This window comes from Mobula birostris, chromosome 2 (genome assembly GCF_030028105.1).
Source record: "Mobula birostris isolate sMobBir1 chromosome 2, sMobBir1.hap1, whole genome shotgun sequence".
Taxonomy (NCBI): Eukaryota; Metazoa; Chordata; class Chondrichthyes; order Myliobatiformes; family Myliobatidae; genus Mobula; species Mobula birostris.
Window position 1 is genome coordinate 194911942 of NC_092371.1, and position 19862 is coordinate 194931803.

The following is a 19862-nucleotide window of genomic DNA, read 5'->3' on the forward strand; positions in this document are numbered from 1 at the left end:
CGTACTCCTCCTCCTTTTCTTTCTTCCATAGCCTTCTGTCCTCTCCGACCAGACTCCCCCTTCCCCAGTCCTGTATCTCTTTCATCAATCAACCTCCGGCTCTTTATTTCATCCCTCCCCCTCCCAGTTTCATCTAGTGTTTCTCCCTCTCCTTCCCCCTAACTTTAAAATAAGACCATAACACCATAAGATATAGGAGCAGAAGTAGGCCATTTGGCCCATCAAGTCTGCTCTGCCATTCAATCATGGACTGATCCAATTCTTCCAGTCATCCCCACTCCCCTGCTTTCAGCCCATACCCCTTGATGCCCTGGCTAATGAAGAATCTATCTATCTCTGCCTTAAATACACCCAATAACTTCGCATCCACAGCCGCTCGTGGCAACAAATTCGACAGATTTACCACCCTCTGACTAAAGTAATTTCTCTGCATCTCAGTTCGAAAAGGATGTCATTCAATCCTGAAGTGATGCCCTCTTGTCCTAGAATCTCCTACCAAGGGAAATAACTTTGCCATATCTAATCTGTTCAGGCTTTTTAACATTCAGAATGTTTCTATGAGATCCCCCTCATTCTCCTGAACTCCAGGGAATACAGCCCAAGGGCTGCCAGACATTCCTCATATGGTAACCCTTTCATTCCTGGAATCATTATCGTGAATCTTCTCTGAACCGTCTCCAATGTCAGTATATCCTTTCTAAAATAAGGAGCCCAAAATTGCACACAATACTCCAATCTACTCATCCTTTTTTTTTTTGCAAATCCTGCCTAAGGGTCTCAGCCCAAAACATCAACTGTTCTTTTTCCCATAAATGCTGCCTGGCCTGCAGACTTCCTCCAGCATTTTGTGTGTGTTGAAAGTTTTCTAGTACAGGTGCACATTCCTTTATCCGAAATTCTGAAATCCAAAGAGCTCTGAAAACCGAAGTTTTTTTCGCCAACAGCTGACATCACCGAAGTGTGACATGGCAGCACTAGCAGAGGCTGCCAGACGTCAGTTGTGGCTCAGCGCTCGCACTGGTTACACGTGCATTTGCTGTTCGCTGATATTTTGCGTTCACTGTTGACTTTGTGTTTAATTTCACTGTGAAAATGTCAAAAAGTGCTGCAGATACCCCTATGGGTAACAATGAGAAAAAGAGAAGGAAGTGTCTATCATTATCAATAACACAGAAAGTGGAGTTATCGCAGAAGCTTGATCGTGGTGTGTCTGTGTGGCGTCTTACTGAAGAAAATAGTGTCACATTTGATAAAGTGTTGTAAAAATAAAACTTCAGTGTAGATGGTTACATACTGGCATTGACAGAAGATTGACTAACAGGAAACCGAGCACACAGACAAAGATAGGTAGGAAAGTCATACACGGGTTACACAAGTGATAATAGAAGAGTTTAAGCCCACTCAGTTAAGTCTGATAAAATGAAGGATCGTGTGAGAAGGATAAAATTGTCTAAATTAGCATAAAAAATAAAAACAAATGGTGAGATTGAAGTACTCTGAAATGTAGTCTGAGTACATGCTTTGTAAATGCTAACTTGCTGATACAACCCGTAATTAGGAATGACATAATTGAATTTATTGGTTAGTGAAATCAATATACAAATGGAATAAACAAGAGATTCTGCAAATGCTGGAAATCGAGCAACACACACACACACACACACAGGAATTCAGCAGGTCAGGCAGCATTTATGGAAATTACTAAACAGTTGACATTTCAGGCCAAGGCTTGAAGGGGGAAGATGATAGAATAAAAGGTTGTGCGGTGGAGGGGGGTTAAGGAAGAGGACATGCTAGAAGGTGAAGGTGAAGCCAGGTGAGTGAGAGAGGAAAGATGAAGTAAGAGGCTGGGAGGTGATAGGTGGAAAAGGCAAAAGGCTGGAGAAGAAGGAGTCTGATAGGAGCGGAGAGTGAACCATGGGATAAAGTAAAGGAGGTGAGGCACTGGGGAAGGTGATAGGCAGGTGAGGAGAAGAGGTACGAGGCCAAAGTGAGGACTAGAAGAGGGATGGAGAAATCAATGTCCATGCCATCAGGTCAGAGACTACCTAGATTGTACTTGAGTTGTTACTCTTCTACCCTGCGAGTGACCTCATCATGGCAGAAGATGAGGCCACAGAATACATCATCTGCAAATCTGTTGGCATCATGTTCCCATTGCAGCCTCCTCTACACTGGTGCCTGCCCGTTCACCTCCTCCCTCATTTCCATTGATGGTTCAAGCAGTCCTTCCAAATGAAGCAACACTTCACCTGTTTGGTTTGTCTACAGTATCTGGTGCTATCGATGCAGTTTCTTCTACATTGGCCAGACTCAATGTAAATTGGGGTAAAGTGGAATTTCCTGAAGTCCAACCAATTTAATTCCTATCCCCATTCCTGTTCCAATGTCACAACAAGGCCTTCTGCCACAATAAGGTCACCTGGAGGAGCAACACCTCATATTTGGAGCTGTACTTAGCCTCACGGTCTTAACTGTAAAGCAAGTAGATCGGGGAGTTCAGCACACAGCTTTGTGGTGCACCTGTGCTGATGGTGTTGTTGCCAATCTGTACTGACTGGGTCTGCAAAAGAGGAAATCAAGGATCCAGTTGCACAGGATGGTATCGAGGCCAAGAACTTGAGTTTCAAGGGGATGCAATGTTGAATGCTGAGCTGTAGCCAGTGATGAATATCCTGATGAATGCATCCTCAGTGTCCAGGTGTTGCATTGTCGATCAAAGAGGCAATAAATTAGCATCTGCTGTTGACCAATTGCGACCGTAGGCAAATTGAAGTTAATTCAAGTCACTCCTCAGGCAGGAGTAACCAGCCTCTAAAAGCACTTCATCACAGACAGTAATTGCTATAACAGTCGGCAAGATGTACTTTATGAAGTCCTTCAGTTAGTTACAAGAATTGCAAATCAGGGAGGTCAGGTAAAATTTCTATGGGTTCCAGCACATGTAGGGGTGAAGGGGAATGAGAGGGTGGATGAGTTAAAGAGGGCGTTAAAGAAAGAAAATGTGGAAATGCACATTATTATCAGTAAAGCAGAGGTTAAGTGAGTAATCTGGGAAAAAGTCAACCAAATGTGGCAAGAAAGATGGGACAGGGAGGGGAAAGGGAGGCATTTATATCAAATACAAAAGAGTGTTGCAGTTACTAGGGTAGGTAATGGAAACAGAAGAGAGGAAATTGTGTGGACTAGGTTAAGGCTGGGGCATTGTGCATTAAACAAAACATTGAAAATGATAGGGAAACACCAGACAGAATTGTGAGAGGAATGTCAGGAAGAGGAGTCAGTAGAACATGTAGTTCTGAGTTGCAGGAAGTATGGGATACAGAGAGAGATGATGAGAAATAAATTAAGGGAGTTGGGGATGCAGGAATTCACATTAAAAGGGTTGCTGGGCATGGGTGAGAGAGCACAAGTCCGGGTATTTTTAGTGTTTTTAAGGGGTACAGGTGTTTTTTATAGAATATGATGAATAAACAGGAATAGGATACTAGGATGGTCAAAGATGGGAGGGTGAAGTGTAGGTTTGTGTGTGTGTGTATATGTATATATATATATATATATATATATATACACACACACACATACATACACACATATATGTGTGTGTGTGTGCGCGCACGAGATTGGGTGAAGGGATTTAAAATGTATGTCTAGTGCACATTCTGGAGCAGAGGGTGGCAGTAATGCACCATTAAGCTGGATGCCAACCACCGTAAAACAAGATACAGACAGACGGACAGTAATTGCTATTGGACGAACTCTGCAGGCGTTAACACTTTGTTCTGCATTCTGTTACTGTCTCACCTTGCACCATCTCAATGCAGTGTGCAACGATTTGATCTACATTAACGGATGCAAGACACGCTGTATCTCGATACATACAGTATGACAATAATAAACCAATTCCAACCCACAGCACCTTTCCTCCACCCCCACCCCAGTAAAGCCATTTATCTTCTCCGTACACTAATAATCCTCATTCACCATCCTCCCCAATTCCCTGTCAAGACCCAGGCCCTCCATCCACAACATCGCTCTTCCAACCCCTGCCCATTCTTCTCCCCTCCCCATGAACCACAACACTCCACACTACCACCCTCCCTGGTCCCTAGTCGTGTCCTCACCAGTGCCTCGCTTTCCTGTAACCATTCGCAGTGCACCAGCAGATCATACAAGATGTTCTCCTCCTCAGTCGCCATCGTCAGCACCGGAAGTGGTGCGGGGAACCTCCAACGGTGTTACACCGGAGAAATCGCCCATACATCCGTTACTGAACGACTGCGTACTCGTCTCAAACAGAATCCGGTTTGGTATAATCGGACTCGGTGGTAGGCCGCTCCTGCTCTGCTGTTGTTCGACAACTCCGGTTCAGTTCCCGACAGTCCGGTTGATCTCCACGGGAACAGATAAAGTTACCGGATTTTTTAAGGAGCTGTGCAGACGCTGTGGGCGGAGCCCAGTGCAACTTCCGCAGGCAGAGCAAGCGGTGAGGATGGCGGCGTTTGCAGGTGAGGTGCCGCGTCAGCGTGAGGCTTGGGCTCTGCAGCCGGGATCCGGCTCGGCAGCAGGGGGTCTGGAGAGCCGGAGACGCCGAAACCTGGCCCAGGGGTGCCGGGCCCCGGTCTCGAAAAACCTGAGCTCGGCACCATCTCATAAGGCCGCCCAGACCCCACTGATAACAACTGCTTGCTTTAAAATGAATCGTCGTGCATTTTCCACTCGCCTTGGCTCCGTTATCTGGCACACCATGGGCAATGGAGGAGGGCGGTACCGGAGTGAGAGTCCGGCTCTGCGCCTGGACTTCTTATCCACTCCAGCATGGCGACGCATTAATTTCGTGAAGCGGGATAATCTCGCCCATAACTTCACCATCCCCCAGTTAGAGCGCAAAGCGAGTTCATCGGTGATGCATTATTCTCAAACGATGGTGCTGTTTTAATGTTTCTTGTCAAACTAAATTGCTCATTTTAGACCTAAGCTGAAACTTTGGTCCCATATCAAGCAGACACGATGGTTGGATGGCCTGATTCTGCTCCTATGTCTTACGGTCTTATCCGTGCTATCGCAGCAAATGATTTCTACCTCTATGACACAAGAAAGAAACAAATCGGCTTTCATGCACAACTGAGCTGTCGTGAGTGACTTGAGTTTGCCCTGAATTCAAGCATTCGACTGTCCTTCAAAGTACTGCAAGAAGTGTCTTAACAATGGAAGATGCTGAATAAATGTAAATTGGTTCTGCGTTGTGACCTTTGCCAGGGTGCCGACAAGGTCTGACATTGACCCACTTCCTCTTCATGATCTTTGAAATCTGGGTAAAAATAATATAAGTCCTCATGATTAACAAGCACTATGACTTGCCATTAGATAACCAAAATGTGTATACCTCTTGGCCACTTATGGATGTGATGACATTAAGTGCAATTTATCTTTTATTATTTCTCCCCTTCGTACCCCATCCGTTATTTATTCTCCCTCTGTCCCTCTCACTATACTCCTTGCCCATCCTCTGGGCTTCCCCCTCCCCCTTTCTTTCTCCCTAGGCCTCCCGTCCATTCTTTGAACCTCTCGTATCCCTTTTGCCAATCAACTCTTAGCTCCATCCCTTCCGGTCCTGTCTTCTCTTATCATTTTGGATCTCCCCCTCCCCCTCCCACTTTCAAATCTCTTACTATCTCTTCTTTCAGTTAGCCCTGATGAAGGGTCTCGGCTCAAAACATCGACTGTACCTCTTCCTATCGATGCTGCCTGGCCTGCTGCAATTTTGCTGCACCAGCAATTTTTGTGTTTCAGTTTGTTAAAGTAAACATGGCTTGCTTTTGATTTACTGCACCCTTGCGACTTAGGACTTTCCTCATCATCTACAGCAGCAAGCAGCAGAGTCATCAGCAAAACTACCAACGTCTGGTTCCAAACTGCCTCCATTTCTGAGCACAACCTCGGCTATGTCCACACACCTGGCCTGCTTTCCACACCCAGCCTCCAATTGCAAGTCCGGCCACACTCCTGATCTCTCCATTGGTTCTGGAGAGATCGGGACTGGGGTTAGATTTGTGTGCCTAGTCCATGCTATGGACATGGGTTCTGATTTCATATTGTCCATTAATATCTCACTGCGTACCAGCACACAAGATCAAATGGAATCTATCTTCCGTTAAACAGGATTCACTAAGCATAAAAAGGAAAGACCTTGGCAGAAACACACGCATTATTTGCCAAGACTTAGCCATACATGGATAACTGCATGAGTAGGCAGATCAGTAAATAGGAACTCAGTGGAGATACAAAAACTTGTGGATGTGCTTCCAGTTCTGAAATGCCCCAGGGTTTTGAAGTGCCAGCATGTTAAAAATTGCGGAGAAGCATAACAGAATTTAGTGTCTTTTTGAGCTTGCTGTTAACTGATAATCATTTTTACCCCACTCATAAATGCACAAATAATGCCTTCAAATACTGGTGCACAGAGTACAAACCTGATATGTAACCTAACTGCTTATAGAAACATAGAAAATAGGTGCAGGAGTAGGCCATTTGGCCCTTCGAGCCTGCACCGCCATTTATTATGATCATGGCTGATCATCCAACTCAGAACCCCGCCCCAGCCTTCCCTCCATACCCCCTAACCCCCGTAGCCACAAGGGCCATATCTAACTCCCTCTTAAATATAGCCAATGAACTGGCCTCAACTGTTTCCTGTGGCAGAGAATTCCACAGATTCACCACTCTCTGTGTGAAGAAGTTTTTCCTAATCTCGGTCCTAAAAGGCTTCCCCTCTATCCTGAAACTGTGACCCCTCGTTCTGGACTTCCCCAACATCGGGAACAATCTTCCTGCATCTAGCCTGTCCAATCCCTTTAGGATCTTATACGTTTCAATCAGATCCCCCCTCAATCTTCTAAATTCCAACGAGTACAAGCCCAGTTCATCCAGTCTTTCTTCATATGAAAGTCCTGCCATCCCAGTAATCAATCTGGTGAACCTTCTTCGTACTCCCTCTATGGCAAGGATGTCTTTCCTCAGATTAGGGGACCAAAACTGCACACAATACTCCAGGTGTGGTCTCACCAAGGCCTTGTACAACTGCAGTAGTACCTCCCTGCTCCTGTACTCAAATCCTCTCGCTATAAATGCCAGCATACCATTCGCCTTTTTCACCGCCTGCTGTTCCTGCATGCCCACTTTCAATGACTGGTGTATAATGACACCCAGGTCTTGTTGCACCTCCCCTTTTCCTAATCGGCCACCATTCAGATAATAATCTGTTTTCCTATTTTTGCCACCAAAGTGGATAACTTCACATTTATCCACATTAAATTGCATCTGCCATGAATTTGCCCACTCACCCAACCTATCCAAGTCACCCTGCATCCTCTTAGCATCCTCCTCACAGCTAACACTTCCACCCAGCTTCGTGTCATCCACAAACTTGGAGATGCTGCATTTAATTCCCTCATCCAAGTCATTAATATATATTGTAAACAACTGGGGTCCCAGCACTGAGCCTTGCGGTACCCCACTAGTCACCGCCTGCCATTCTGAAAAGGTCCCGTTTATTCCCACTCTTTGCTTCCTGTCTGCTAACCAACTCTCCACCCACACCAATACCTTACCCCCAATACCGTGTGCTTTAAGTTTGCACACTAATCTCCTGTGTGGTACCTTGTCAAAAGCCTTCTGAAAATCCAAATATACCACATCCACTGGTTCTCCCCTATCCACTCTACTAGTTACATCCTCAAAAAATTCTGAGGTTCGTCAGACATGATTTTCCTTTCACAAATCCATGCTGACTTTGTCCGATCATTTCACCGCTTTCCAAATGTGCTGTTATCACATCCTTGATAACTGACTCCAGCAGTTTCCCCACCACCAACGTTAGGCTAACCGGTCTATAATTCCCCGGTTTCTCTCTCCCTCCTTTTTTAAAAAGTGGAGTTACATTAGCCACCCTCCAATCCTCAGGAACTAGTCCAGAATCTAACGAGTTTTGAAAAATTATCACTAATGCATCCACTATTTCTTGGGCTACTTCCTTAAGCACCCTGGGATGCAGACCATCTGGCCCTGGGGATTTATCTGCCTTCAATCCCTTCAATTCACCTAACACCACTTCCCTACTAACATGTATTTCGCTCAGTTCCTCCATCTCACTGGACCCTCTGTCCCCTACTATTTCTGGAAGATTATTTATGTCCTCCTTAGTGAAGACAGAACCAAAGTAATTATTCAATTGGTCTGCCATGTCCTTGCTCCCCATAATCAATTCACCTGTTTCTGTCTGCAGGGGACCTACATTTGTTTTTACCAGTCTTTTCCTTTTTACATATCTATAAAAGCTTTTACAGTCCGTTTTTATGATGCCTGCCAGTTTTCTCTCATAATCTTTTTTCCCCTTCCTAATTAAGCCCTTTGTCCTCCTCTGCTGAACTCTGAATTTCTCCCAGTCCTCAGGTGAGCCACTTTCTCTGGCTAATTTGTATGCTTCTTCTTTGGAATTGATACTATCCCTAATTTCTCTTGTCAGCCACGGGTGCACTACCTTCCTTGATTTATTCTTTTGCCAAACTGGGATGAACACTTGTTGCAGTTCATCCATGCAGCCTTTAAATGCTTACCATTGCATATCCACCGTCAATCCTTTAAGTGTCATTTGCCAGTCTATCTTAGCTAATTCACGTCTCATACCTTCAAAGTTACCCCTCTTTAAGTTCAGAACTTTTGTTTCTGAATTAACTTTGTCACTCTCCATCTTAATGAAGAATTCCACCATATTATGGTCACTCCTACCTAAGGGGCCTCTCACGACAAGATTGCTAATTAACCCTTCCTCATTGCTCAAAACCCAGTCCAGAATAGCCTGCTCTCTAGTCGGTTCCTCGACATGTTGGTTCAAAAAACCATCCCGCATACATTCCAAGAAATCCTCTTCCTCAGCACCTTTACCAATTTGGTTCACCCAATCTACATGTAGATTGAAGTCACCCATTATAACTGCTGTTCCTTTATTGCACACATTTCTAATCATTTATAAATGATTATATTGCATCAAATGCCACGTCATTGATGTTTTGCTAATGCATCTTTTAAATTTATTTAGATTTATTTATTTAACTGCAAACAGTTCTTAAACATGACTAAGTATGTAATCAAAGCTGTAATTAGAGAATGAAAATTTTATTTCCTTTTTAATATTATTTAAAATATATTGTTATCCTTTCTAGAGATGGGTGTTATGCCGGAAATTGCCCAGGCAGTAGAACAGATGGACTGGCTGTAAGTATGATTGCAAAATTCCTTTTGACTTGAAAAATATTCAACATTTATATACTGTAAGGCTTAAATGAATTTGCTCCGGTGAATTAGCAAGCTATTCAAACTTGCCTGGAAACTGAACAAGTACCGCAAAAAGTTAAGGGCAGCGCAACTAAGGATGTGGCCTGATCTTGATAAATAGATCTTTGATCCCCTTTTGAGTAGTTACTTTGCTTATAGAAGCAATGAAAACTCCAGCCTGGCACATACAACATGGATATAAAATGTGGGAGAATGGGACTGATGAGATTTCGTTATTGGGAATGAGCAATTGGGCCAATTACCTCCAGAATTGTTGTAATAAGTATGTGCAGAACTGGCAGTGGAGCCAAGTTTTATTGCCAGTTTAGAAAGAAGTACTTTTCATTAATTGTGTCCATCTTTTTATAGTATTGTCATTGGTTATTCAGTATCGCACATTCATTCTTAATAATCTATTGGCTTTCAGCCATCCTGTTACAATGTAGGAAAAAGACTGGAAAAATAATTTGCAAAGAAAAAACATTCACATTGGATAAGTTCCTCTCTTTACTAATGAAACATTAGTAATTTTGGAATATAATGGGTGGAATTTATGAATTACATTGCAAAACCAGAGTTACATCTTAAAGTTTTACGAATTATTTTGGAAAACAAACTTTAACCACAATAGGAAAATATTTCTGATTACGTTGCAAAACAGTTGCATCCTCCTTCGTCCCATACCCATGCCTCCGCCTCCCACCAAGTACTCACAAATATTAGGAATTTTGCAGTCCCACTTTATAAATACTGGCATTTGTCTTCTCATCACCCCTCCATTCAAAGTCTGCTAAATTATTTTTACTTCATTTATTTATTGAGATACAGTGTGGAATAGACCCTTCTGGCCCTCTAAATCACGCTGCCCAGCAATTCCCTGATTTAGTCCTAGCCTGATCATTAATTTACAATGACCAATTAACTTACCAACCTGTACATTTTTGGGCTGTGGGAGGAAGCTCACGTAGTCACGGGAAGAACGTACAAACTCCTTACAAGGTAGTGGCTGGAAATGAACCCGGTATTATAAAGTATTAAATGAACCCTGTATTATAAAGTGTTGTGCTAACCACCATGCTACCGTGCTGCCCAGTGAAATGTTTATTCAACTATACTGCTTTAATGCTGTATTGCCTCTTTAGAGAGATCACTGCAATTACGTTGAGGTTTTTAAAGATAAAAATTGTATTTTACAATTGATTCCTCATCATTATTAACCACCTTGTATGTATGTTTTCATCAGTCTGCCAACAGATATCCAAGCTGAGTCCATCCCTTTGATTCTGGGTGGCGGTGATGTGCTGATGGTGAGTTGAATCTGTTTACTTATTATAAGAAATAAAGTATTTTCAAATTTATGTCATCAAATATTATGACCAACTGGATTAAAATATATAATTCATATGAAATGGTTATTGATAGTTTAATTTAGATATTTTAATTTCTCATTAATACAGGCAGCAGAAACTGGCAGTGGCAAGACTGGCGTAAGTGTCGTGATTTTACTTGAAGTTGCATCTTTACATGTTTGCTCTGAAAATAAATGAGGCCATTATTATAAAGTGATCATTCTTTCTGTAAATCTGAACTCCAATAAATAAAATACGTGGTTAATCCTAATACAGAATTGCCATGTTGTTAATTAAAACAATGCTTACTTTTAGGCTTTCAGCATACCTGTTATACAGATTGTATATGAAACACTCAAGGACCAGGAAGAAGGCAAGAAGGGGGGAAAATCATCTGTCAAGACCGGTGGTGCAGGTAGTGACACTAAATTGATTTGTGAGATGAACTCAGTCTCCAGAAAAGTAACTGTTCCAAACATTCAATTACATTTGCATAAAGCTGAATTGTGAACAATATTTTTAAATCAGAATGTGGCATTCCTTACTTGAATTATAATAGCACACTTTTTAAAATTCACTTAGCCTATTTTCGAAACATTGCTCTTACCTGTTGGAATTTAGTACATTTGAAGCTTATAAGAAATGTGTCCAAAGATAATCCTGAAAATTATTTAAAAGGACAAGAGGTTGCTTCACTAAATTGTCTGTTGGACGTTTTGAATATTTATGGAGATATAGAAGTGTATTTCATTTGGGCAAAAGATAACTTTCATTTTAAAATATTGCCTGTTCGGAAAGTAGATTGTTTTATTGGGATGTCTAAGTAGTGAAAAGTACTATTAATTTAGTAAAACACAACCTAGAATTTTATAAATTTTTCAGTCAGTGTTTATTTTTTTTTGCCCTAGTGTTCAACAAATGGCAGATGAATCCTTATGACAGAGGATCAGCTTTTGGTAAGTTGAAACCATTGTTCAGGTGAAGTTGAGATATGAAACTATTGTATTCTATTTTATACTAGCTCGGGTCCCCAAACTTTTTTGCACCATGGACCGGTTTAATATTGACAATATTCTTGCGGACTGGCCCACCAGAGGGGAGGGGAGTTCAAGTAGGGTTAAACTCACCTCAACATGTCTTTTACAGTTGGGGTTGCCAACTTTCTCACTCTCAAATAAGGGACAAAAGTAGCAGTCAAATCCTGACGAAGGGTCCCAGCCTGAAACGTTGACTGTACCTCTTCCTATAGATGCTTCCTGGCCTGCTGTGTTCACCAGCATTTTATGTGTGTGTGTACCCCGAGAAAAACTACCATGACCATGAAGCCTTGTGCGGGCACCTGTGTGCGCATGCGCATACGTGCCAATATTTTTTTTCCACAAATCGGTTTTGGCTTAATCTTCCGGACTACACTGTACATACATTATTTCTACTTTATATAGGCTGTGTATTTATCATATCATTAATGCTTTTACTATATGTTAGAGTTATTTTAGGTTTTATGTGCTCTTTGGTATGATTTGGTAGGCAATTTTTTGGGTCTGGGAACGCTCAAAAATTTTCCCCATGTAAATTAATGGTAATTCCTTCTTTGCTTTACGCCATTTCGGCACAAAATGTTTCATAGGAATGCTCTACTTAGCGGGGGAAATACGGGACAAGGGTGGTCCCATATGGGACAAAACAATTTAGCCCAGCATCTGGGATGTCCAGACAAGTATGGGACAATTGGCAACCTTATGCTCAAGTTCAACAGTGCGTGACAGGGAATGAGGAAAGGTGCAGCTGACTCATATCGTTTCCTCGCGGCCCGGTGGTTGAGGACTGCTGTACTAGTTATTGTATTGATATAATCATAATCACAAATGAAAGCATGATTAAATTTATCTTAAAAACTTTCAAATAAAATATATTACACAGGATGAGTTCAATTGCAAGGCATCTGTTGATTTTTTTTTTAAATCTCTGGAAGGAATAGTGCAGTCCAAGGAACAAGCAACTAGAAACTTTGTGGCAGCAAATGATCTGCTCCACCAGTCAAAGCAAAATAGACAGCTTTAAAGTAGACCTTACGAGTAAACTTCTTTATTTTCCACTGCCTGCTGTTTTGAAGATGGTACATTTTGCTACCAGAGCAAATGTATTCTATGCTCACTTTGCAGGTTTTCTTCTTTCAAGCTCATTACTTCTGAACCTGTCATTGCAAAAATCCAACAGTTATTTAAACTTACAAATTGCACAATAGTAGAAACTGAGCAATTTCAAACTCCTGGGAGTACACATCTCGCACCACCTTTCATGGTCCCAGAACGAATTCTACAAGGTCAGGAAAGCTCACCAATGCCTCTACTTTGAGGAGGCTGAAGAGAGACGCACTATGCACATCTATACAACCAACATACACAAAGTGCTGGAAGAACTCAACAGGCCAGGCAGCATCCATGGAAAAGAGTGAACTGTCAATGTTTCGGGCCGAGACCCTTCATCAGAACACACCCATTCTCAGGTTTTTGTACAGACGTGCATTAGAGAGCATCCTAACATGCTGTTTCACTATCCATTTTGAAGCATCTAAACCCAAAAACATCAAGCAGCCAATCTTGCCCTTTAGACAGCCAAGTCTCAGTATTGACCATAACACCATAATTCCATATACATGGCCTCATTATTATAATTACATTTGAATAAATTCACATGGAGCACTGCCACAAGAAAGCTGCATCCGTCATTAAAGAGCCCCCACCATCCAGGTCATGCCCTCTTTTCACCACTACCACCTGATGGGCCTCAGGTTCAGGAACAGTTACTATCCTACAACCGTCAGGATCCAGTGTGGATAACTTCAATCACCACTATTCTGAACCTATAGACTCACTTTCAAGGACTCTTTACAACTCTTGTTCTCAGCATTTTTCTTATTTCCAGTTATCTTCTTTTGCACATTGGTTGTTCTAAGCCTTTGTTTATTTATGTATAGTTCGTTGTGGTAGAATCTGGGAAGAATTGATGGGAATGTCAAAAGAATAAAATTATATGGGTACTTGTTGGTGGATTTGGCAAGCTGAAGAGCCCACTTCTGTGTATCCAACTAACACAATAATGAAGCAAACTGCATTTATCACATAATCTTTGAATACAGGTTTCCCCCGCTATCCGAAAGTAGAGCGTTCCTATGAAACCTTTTGTAAGCTGAAATGGCGTAAAGCAATGAAGCAATTACCATTAATTTATATGGGAAAAATTTTTGAGCGTTCCCAGACCCAAAAAAAACCTACCAACTCATACCAAAGAGCACATAAAATCTAGAATGACAGTAACATATAGTAAAAGCAGGAATGATATGATAAATACACAGCCTATATAAAGTAGAAATAATGTATGTACAGTGTAGTTTCACTTCTTAGAATCGTGAAGATTTAGCCAAAACCGATTTGTAGGAAAAAATCGACACATACACGCATGCGCACACACCTGCCCGTGCAAGGCTTCACAGTCATGGTAGTCTTTCCCAGGGTAAACACAAGTTTAAAGCGGGTGCCTCTTATGGTGAAAGCGAAAATCCTTTTCGGATTTCTTTCAGCTAGCGAAAACAGGTACTAATGTAGGTCAACACACATAAAAGTTGCTGGTGAATGCAGCAGGCCAGGCAGCATCTCTAGGAAGAGGTACAGTCGATGTTTTGGGCCAAGACCCTTTATCTGGATGCCTACACTAATGTAGGTCTTTCATAAAAGCAAAGTGGATTAAATCGAACTTTCGTAAAGGGGGGACACCTGTAATAAGAGTATTCTTTACAGAAGCACTTTAACAGTCGAGTATGAGAACAACCACTGTAAAGCGAACTGCAAGGAATGGTAGATTGATTACTGTTGCATGATGTCAATGAAGTGTTTTTCCTGGAGTAATTTGGAGAATAGGCATTGTAAAGGGAATGGATGCAAAACTTATTCTTGAATTAACATTGTGTAAATCAAAACTAAAATGACATTGAAGAAACCAACTGAAAGGACAACTCATTGCTATGTTTAAAGTCATTGTCTACAGACAATATGTGTAACTACAGCTCACCATTCAATACCATCATCCCCTCAAAACTAATCAGTAAGCTCCAGGACCTTAGCCTCAAAACATCCTTGTGCAGTTGGATCCTGGATTTCCCCATTGCTGATCCCAGTCAGGTCGGACTAGCAACAATGTCTCCTCCACAGGTGCACCACAACGCTGTGTGCTTACTCCTCTGCTCTACAAGCTTCACACTGAAGACTATGTCACCAAGCGTAGCTCCAATGCCATATTCAAGTTTGTTGATGACACCACTATCATAGGCCGAATCAAAGATGGTGATGAATCAACATATAGGAGGAAGGTTGAGTGAGAGGTTGTTATTGTAGCATCATTCAGCCAGATTTTTAATGTCAGCAAGACGAAGCAGCTGATTATAGACTTCAGGAGAAAGAAGCCAAATAGTCCAGAAACCAGTCCTCATTGGAGGTGGAGAAGGTTAGCAACTTTGAATTCCTATGTGGTGTTATTTCACAGGACCTGTCCTGGGCCCAGCACATAAGTACAATTATGAATAAGTACAGCAACGCCTCTACTTCTTTAGGAGTTTGCAGAGATTCAGTACGGCATCCAAAACTTTGTCAAACTTGTATAGATATTTAGTGGAGGGTATATTCACTGGCTGCATCATAGCCTGGTATTGAAACACCAATGAGCTTGCGTGGAAAATCTACAAAAAGTAGTGGATACAGCCCAGTCCACCTCTGGTAAAGCTCTCCCTACCATTGAGCGCATCTACATGAAACGCTGTCGTAGGAAAGCAGCATCCATCTTCAGGAACCCCTACCTCCCAGGCCATGCTCTCTTCTCACTGCTGCCATCAGGAAGGAGGAACAAGAATCAGGAGAAGAAGAATTTCAGAGTTGTATACTTTGATAATAAATGAATCCTTGAATAAGAGCCTCAGGACTCGCAGTATCAGGTTCAGGGACAGTTACTAATCCTCAACCATCAGGCTCTTGATCCAAAGGGGATAACTTCATTTGCCTCATCCCTAAAATGTTCCCACAATCAATGAACTCACTTTCAGGGACGCTTCATCTCATGTTTTCAATATTTATTGCTTTTTTTGTTTCATCTTTGTATTTGCACAGTTTGCAGTCTTCTGCACTCTGGTTGAAAGCCCTAGTTGGGCTGTCTTTCATTGATTATGTTGTAGTTATTATTAGATTAGATTATGAGGACACACAGTCCTCTTTTATTGTCGTTTAGTAATGCATGCATTAAGAAATGATACAATGTTCCTCCAGAATGATATCACAGAAACACAAGCCAAACCAAGACTAAAATAACTGACAAAAACCACATAATTATAACGTATAGTTACAATAGTGCAAAGCAATACAGTAATTTGGTAGACTTATTGAGTATGCTCAGAAGAAAATGAGAAAATGAATCCCAGGGTAGTATATGATGACGTATATGTACATTGATAATCTACTTTGAACAAAGTTTCTCACAAATTTCTCATTTTGACATTTCTCCAGCTATTGGGGCAGATGGACTGTGCTGCCAAAGCAGGGAAATAAAAGAGTGGCATGGATGCAGATCCACTAGGGGAGTGAAAAAAGGCAAGTCTTGTGTGTCAAAGATAATTAAATCAATTTCTATGATATGAGCATCTGAATTATAGCTCTTTAATGATTGTCATATCAAAGATTGATTTGTCTCTATTAACTTGGATCATAAGCCCTAACATAACTTTGGAAATGTAGCCTTTTAGTATTGCTTAAAAAAACAGATGTTAGGAAAGAGTTATGATGTGCTTTGTTTTCATCTGTTCCAGATGATGGTTTAAATACATTAATTAGTTTAATTGGATCAAGAACTTGCTCAAATGACAGCATAGGTTTTCTAAATCTATAGATGTGTTAGTGCTTTTTGAAGAGAAGATAGTGTGTGTTAAAATGTGTTTTATTGTGTTGTGTAGGTAAATATTACTATGAAGTGAATTGTCATGACCAAGGCTTGTGCAGAATTGGATGGTCTACTATGCAGGCTTCACTGGATTTAGGTGAGTTAAGTAACTTAAATGTCTATTTTCAGTAGTCTTATTCAGTAGCATTTTCTTTTTTCTTGGAATATATTTTTCCTGCACTTTCCTTACTCCTTGTAGGAATTTCTTCTAATTCTGCTCTACCGTCCCTCCATCCAGCTTACTTTTCCAATGGACTTGGTCCAGTTCCTCTCTCATACCACTGTAATTTTCTTTGTTCCACTGAAATATATATACACTTGATACCAGCTTCTCCTTTTCAAATTTGAAACTGAACTCAATCATATTATGATCACTAATTCCAAGGGATTGCATTACCTCCAGCTCCCTAATCGCCTCAGGTTCGTTACACAGCACCCAATCCAAAACAGCCGGTCCCCTGGTGGGCTTATGGACAAGCTGCTCCAAAAAGCCATTCCATAGGCATTCTACAAACTCCCTTTCCTGAGATCCAGTACCTTCCTGACTTTCCCAATCCACTTTTATATTAAAATCCCCCATAATTATCTTGACGTTTTCCTTCTGACAGTTTCTATACTTAGGCCAAATAGCCTTATTTCAGTAGATGGGAGCTATGCATGTATTTTTTAAAAACAGAGACTAGGGACCATCTCCTTGTAGACTCACGATTCATATCAGCTGTTCAGGTTTTTTTGTTTGTAACAATGTGGTTGAAACATTGCTTACTATTGCTAATTTTATATTACACTTAAATTGTCACTCTTATTTTTGAGAGATGAGACCAGTGCAAAATACTCCATTAATATTTATGCTATGCTCAGCAAGTCATTTGTGATCTTTGAAGCATCTTTAAACATTTGTGCTCTACTTGTCAGTTTTTTTAAATTCATGTAACAGCATTCCTTATACAAAACAATGCTCTGTTCTGTTATATTTTTACCTCATCTGAATTGTTTATACTTGAGAATTGTTGACAAAGGTCAACTGCACAGAATGCTATATATATTGTAATTTGTTGTTATGCACATTTCTAATATGTCAAAATTGTTCTAAAAGGCAAGTTTTATTGCCTAAGAAAACATGTACTGCACAGATTCCTTTAAGAAAAGTGTAGATTGAGCAGTAACGGACAGTACTCTTTAAGATTATTCAGATGTGATTATCTTTACTTTGTGAACGTAAAGATGTTTCTACTTGTAAGGTGAGCTAAAATTGGAAACTTCAATGCACTAACATCTAATGAATCTGGAAGGAAATGAGTGGAAGCTCTCTCATGCAGATTATTATCAGAAGTGGAAAAGAAGCAAATTTCATATACCTAAGAGGGAGCTAAGATGAACAGCTGATGGTTAGCTTGTGGTTGGCAAATTTTTAGTTGAAATGTGATCAAGTAGAGCTTTGACACTAGAAAGGAATACACTTAAAGGACTAGTTTTCATGCTGTAAATATTGCTTGCGAACACCTTGGCTTAAGTCATGAATTGATATGTTTTATTTTGGGGTATTTCTGAACAGGAACTGACAAGTTTGGCTTTGGCTTTGGTGGCACTGGAAAGAAGTCCAATTGCAAACAGTTTGAGAGTTATGGAGAGGTACTGATATATTATAAAACTTCTTTTATTCAGCTAATTTCAACATAAATGTCTTTAATATTTCATGCAAAATTGCTTTTATTTAGGAGTTTACTATGCATGATACGATTGGATGCTACATTGATCTTGATTCCGGCATTGTAAAATTTTCAAAAAATGGTAAGTTTGCTTCAAAGTATTCTGCATCTTATGCTTTCAACTTGATAATGCTGGTTTATAAGAATATTTATGGTTCTGGCTTTAGATTCAAGTTATAACCTCGTCTTTCCTAATCTAGCAACTTAATTTGATTGTTAGACATGCTACTCTTAACAGTTATGACTGATGAAGTAAAGGGATAATTGACAACTAAGCTGTATTTGGAAGAAATATGCGCTTCAGATACGTGATTAGTAATTTCACTTCTCCTCCTGTCCCATAAATATTTAAGAGGAGATTTGTAGTTTGGCTAACATTGTTAAAAGCTTAAACAGGCTGCTTCAACACACAACTGCCTCTCTTATTCTTACCAAATAGTTGGAAAAATAACTACTCAAAAGATTTTCTTTCTTTAACTAGGAAAAGACCTCGGTCATGCTTTTGATATTCCTTCACATCTGATGAACCAAGCTTTCTTTGCCGCTTGTGTTTTAAAGGTAACTTTCCTAAACATTTTAGAGGGAAATGTCTAGAAAATGTTTTCAATAAACTGAAAGCTTTTGTTGTTGGATCCTAGAATGCCGAGCTCAAGTTTAACTTTGGTGAAGAAGAGTTCAAATTCCCTCCAAAAGATGGCTTTCAGGCATTAGGCAAGGCATCTGATGGTCATGTTGTAAAAACACAGCAAACGGGTATGTTGCCAGTAACATCCTGAGTTACTAAATGATTTTAATTTATTTAAATATTGCAGCAATTAGTCTTACATGTTTTACCAATATAAATATCATTAACAGTTAAGTCTATTGCATTAGGAGTTGTGAATTCTAGATTATGTCGTCACATTGGTTCAAGGTAAAATTTGAGGAGAAACTTGATCTTAGTGTGGCAGCAATTGAATGAAATTAGAAAAATCGCTAATTCTTGATTTCCATCGCTATCCTACTAATACTTGTCTTACTTATCAACACATTCAAGCATCACTATTTGCTTCATAAAGCCGTGTGCCTGTCTAATCATCTTTATGAAAAATCCTAAAATATTCATGGTAATAAAAAGGGGTTTCAGCATTTTGTCAGTGTTAGGTTAATATATTTGTTCCCTGTTTTCACTGTGTCATCTTTCTTGCATGGAGGTTTGATGCTACTCAATTTATTGGGACCATTCAGAATCCAGACACTTCTGGATAATCACTGCCAGTGCCTCCTCTGCAACATTTCTTATAGAATCCCCCAAGACATGGGTTATTAGGTATCAGATTCTGCTCAATTAATTTCTACAGTTTCTGCTTTAAATATTTGAAGTTTCTCTGTCTTCACTTAGTTCTTCGCTATGTTGTATCTATTTGTACTGTAAAGACAGGCAAGATATTTACTATTCTACCTTGCTATTCCGCTAATTATTATCTTTTCTTTCTTGGGGCTCATGCTTACT

At 40.5% G+C, this 19862-nt stretch overlaps 2 protein-coding genes across 3 annotated transcripts in view; one reads left to right on the top strand and one right to left on the bottom strand.

Moving 5' to 3' along the window:
• nbas (NBAS subunit of NRZ tethering complex) overlaps positions 1-4443 on the bottom strand; it is a 304149-nt gene extending 299706 nt beyond the window's left edge. The window contains exon 1 of one of the 2 annotated variants that reach the window (XR_011885018.1): positions 4125-4443. Coding sequence is in view for 1 of the 2 variants with exons in the window: in XM_072251277.1 (XP_072107378.1) it covers positions 4125-4199 (75 nt within the window). In the remaining variant the exon portion in view is untranslated. The remainder of the gene's footprint in view (positions 1-4124) is intronic. The other variant, XM_072251277.1, reaches the window with a different exon arrangement.
• The window catches only part of ddx1 (DEAD (Asp-Glu-Ala-Asp) box helicase 1), a 45195-nt gene continuing 29537 nt past the window's right edge, over positions 4205-19862 (top strand). Inside the window, exons 1-12 of the mRNA XM_072251280.1 lie at positions 4205-4508; positions 9222-9273; positions 10577-10640; positions 10791-10820; positions 10998-11097; positions 11591-11638; positions 16232-16315; positions 16675-16758; positions 18217-18293; positions 18380-18452; positions 18852-18928; positions 19009-19123. Of these exons, the coding sequence (XP_072107381.1) occupies positions 4493-4508; positions 9222-9273; positions 10577-10640; positions 10791-10820; positions 10998-11097; positions 11591-11638; positions 16232-16315; positions 16675-16758; positions 18217-18293; positions 18380-18452; positions 18852-18928; positions 19009-19123 (820 nt within the window). The 5' untranslated portion in view covers positions 4205-4492. The remainder of the gene's footprint in view (positions 4509-9221; positions 9274-10576; positions 10641-10790; positions 10821-10997; positions 11098-11590; positions 11639-16231; positions 16316-16674; positions 16759-18216; positions 18294-18379; positions 18453-18851; positions 18929-19008; positions 19124-19862) is intronic.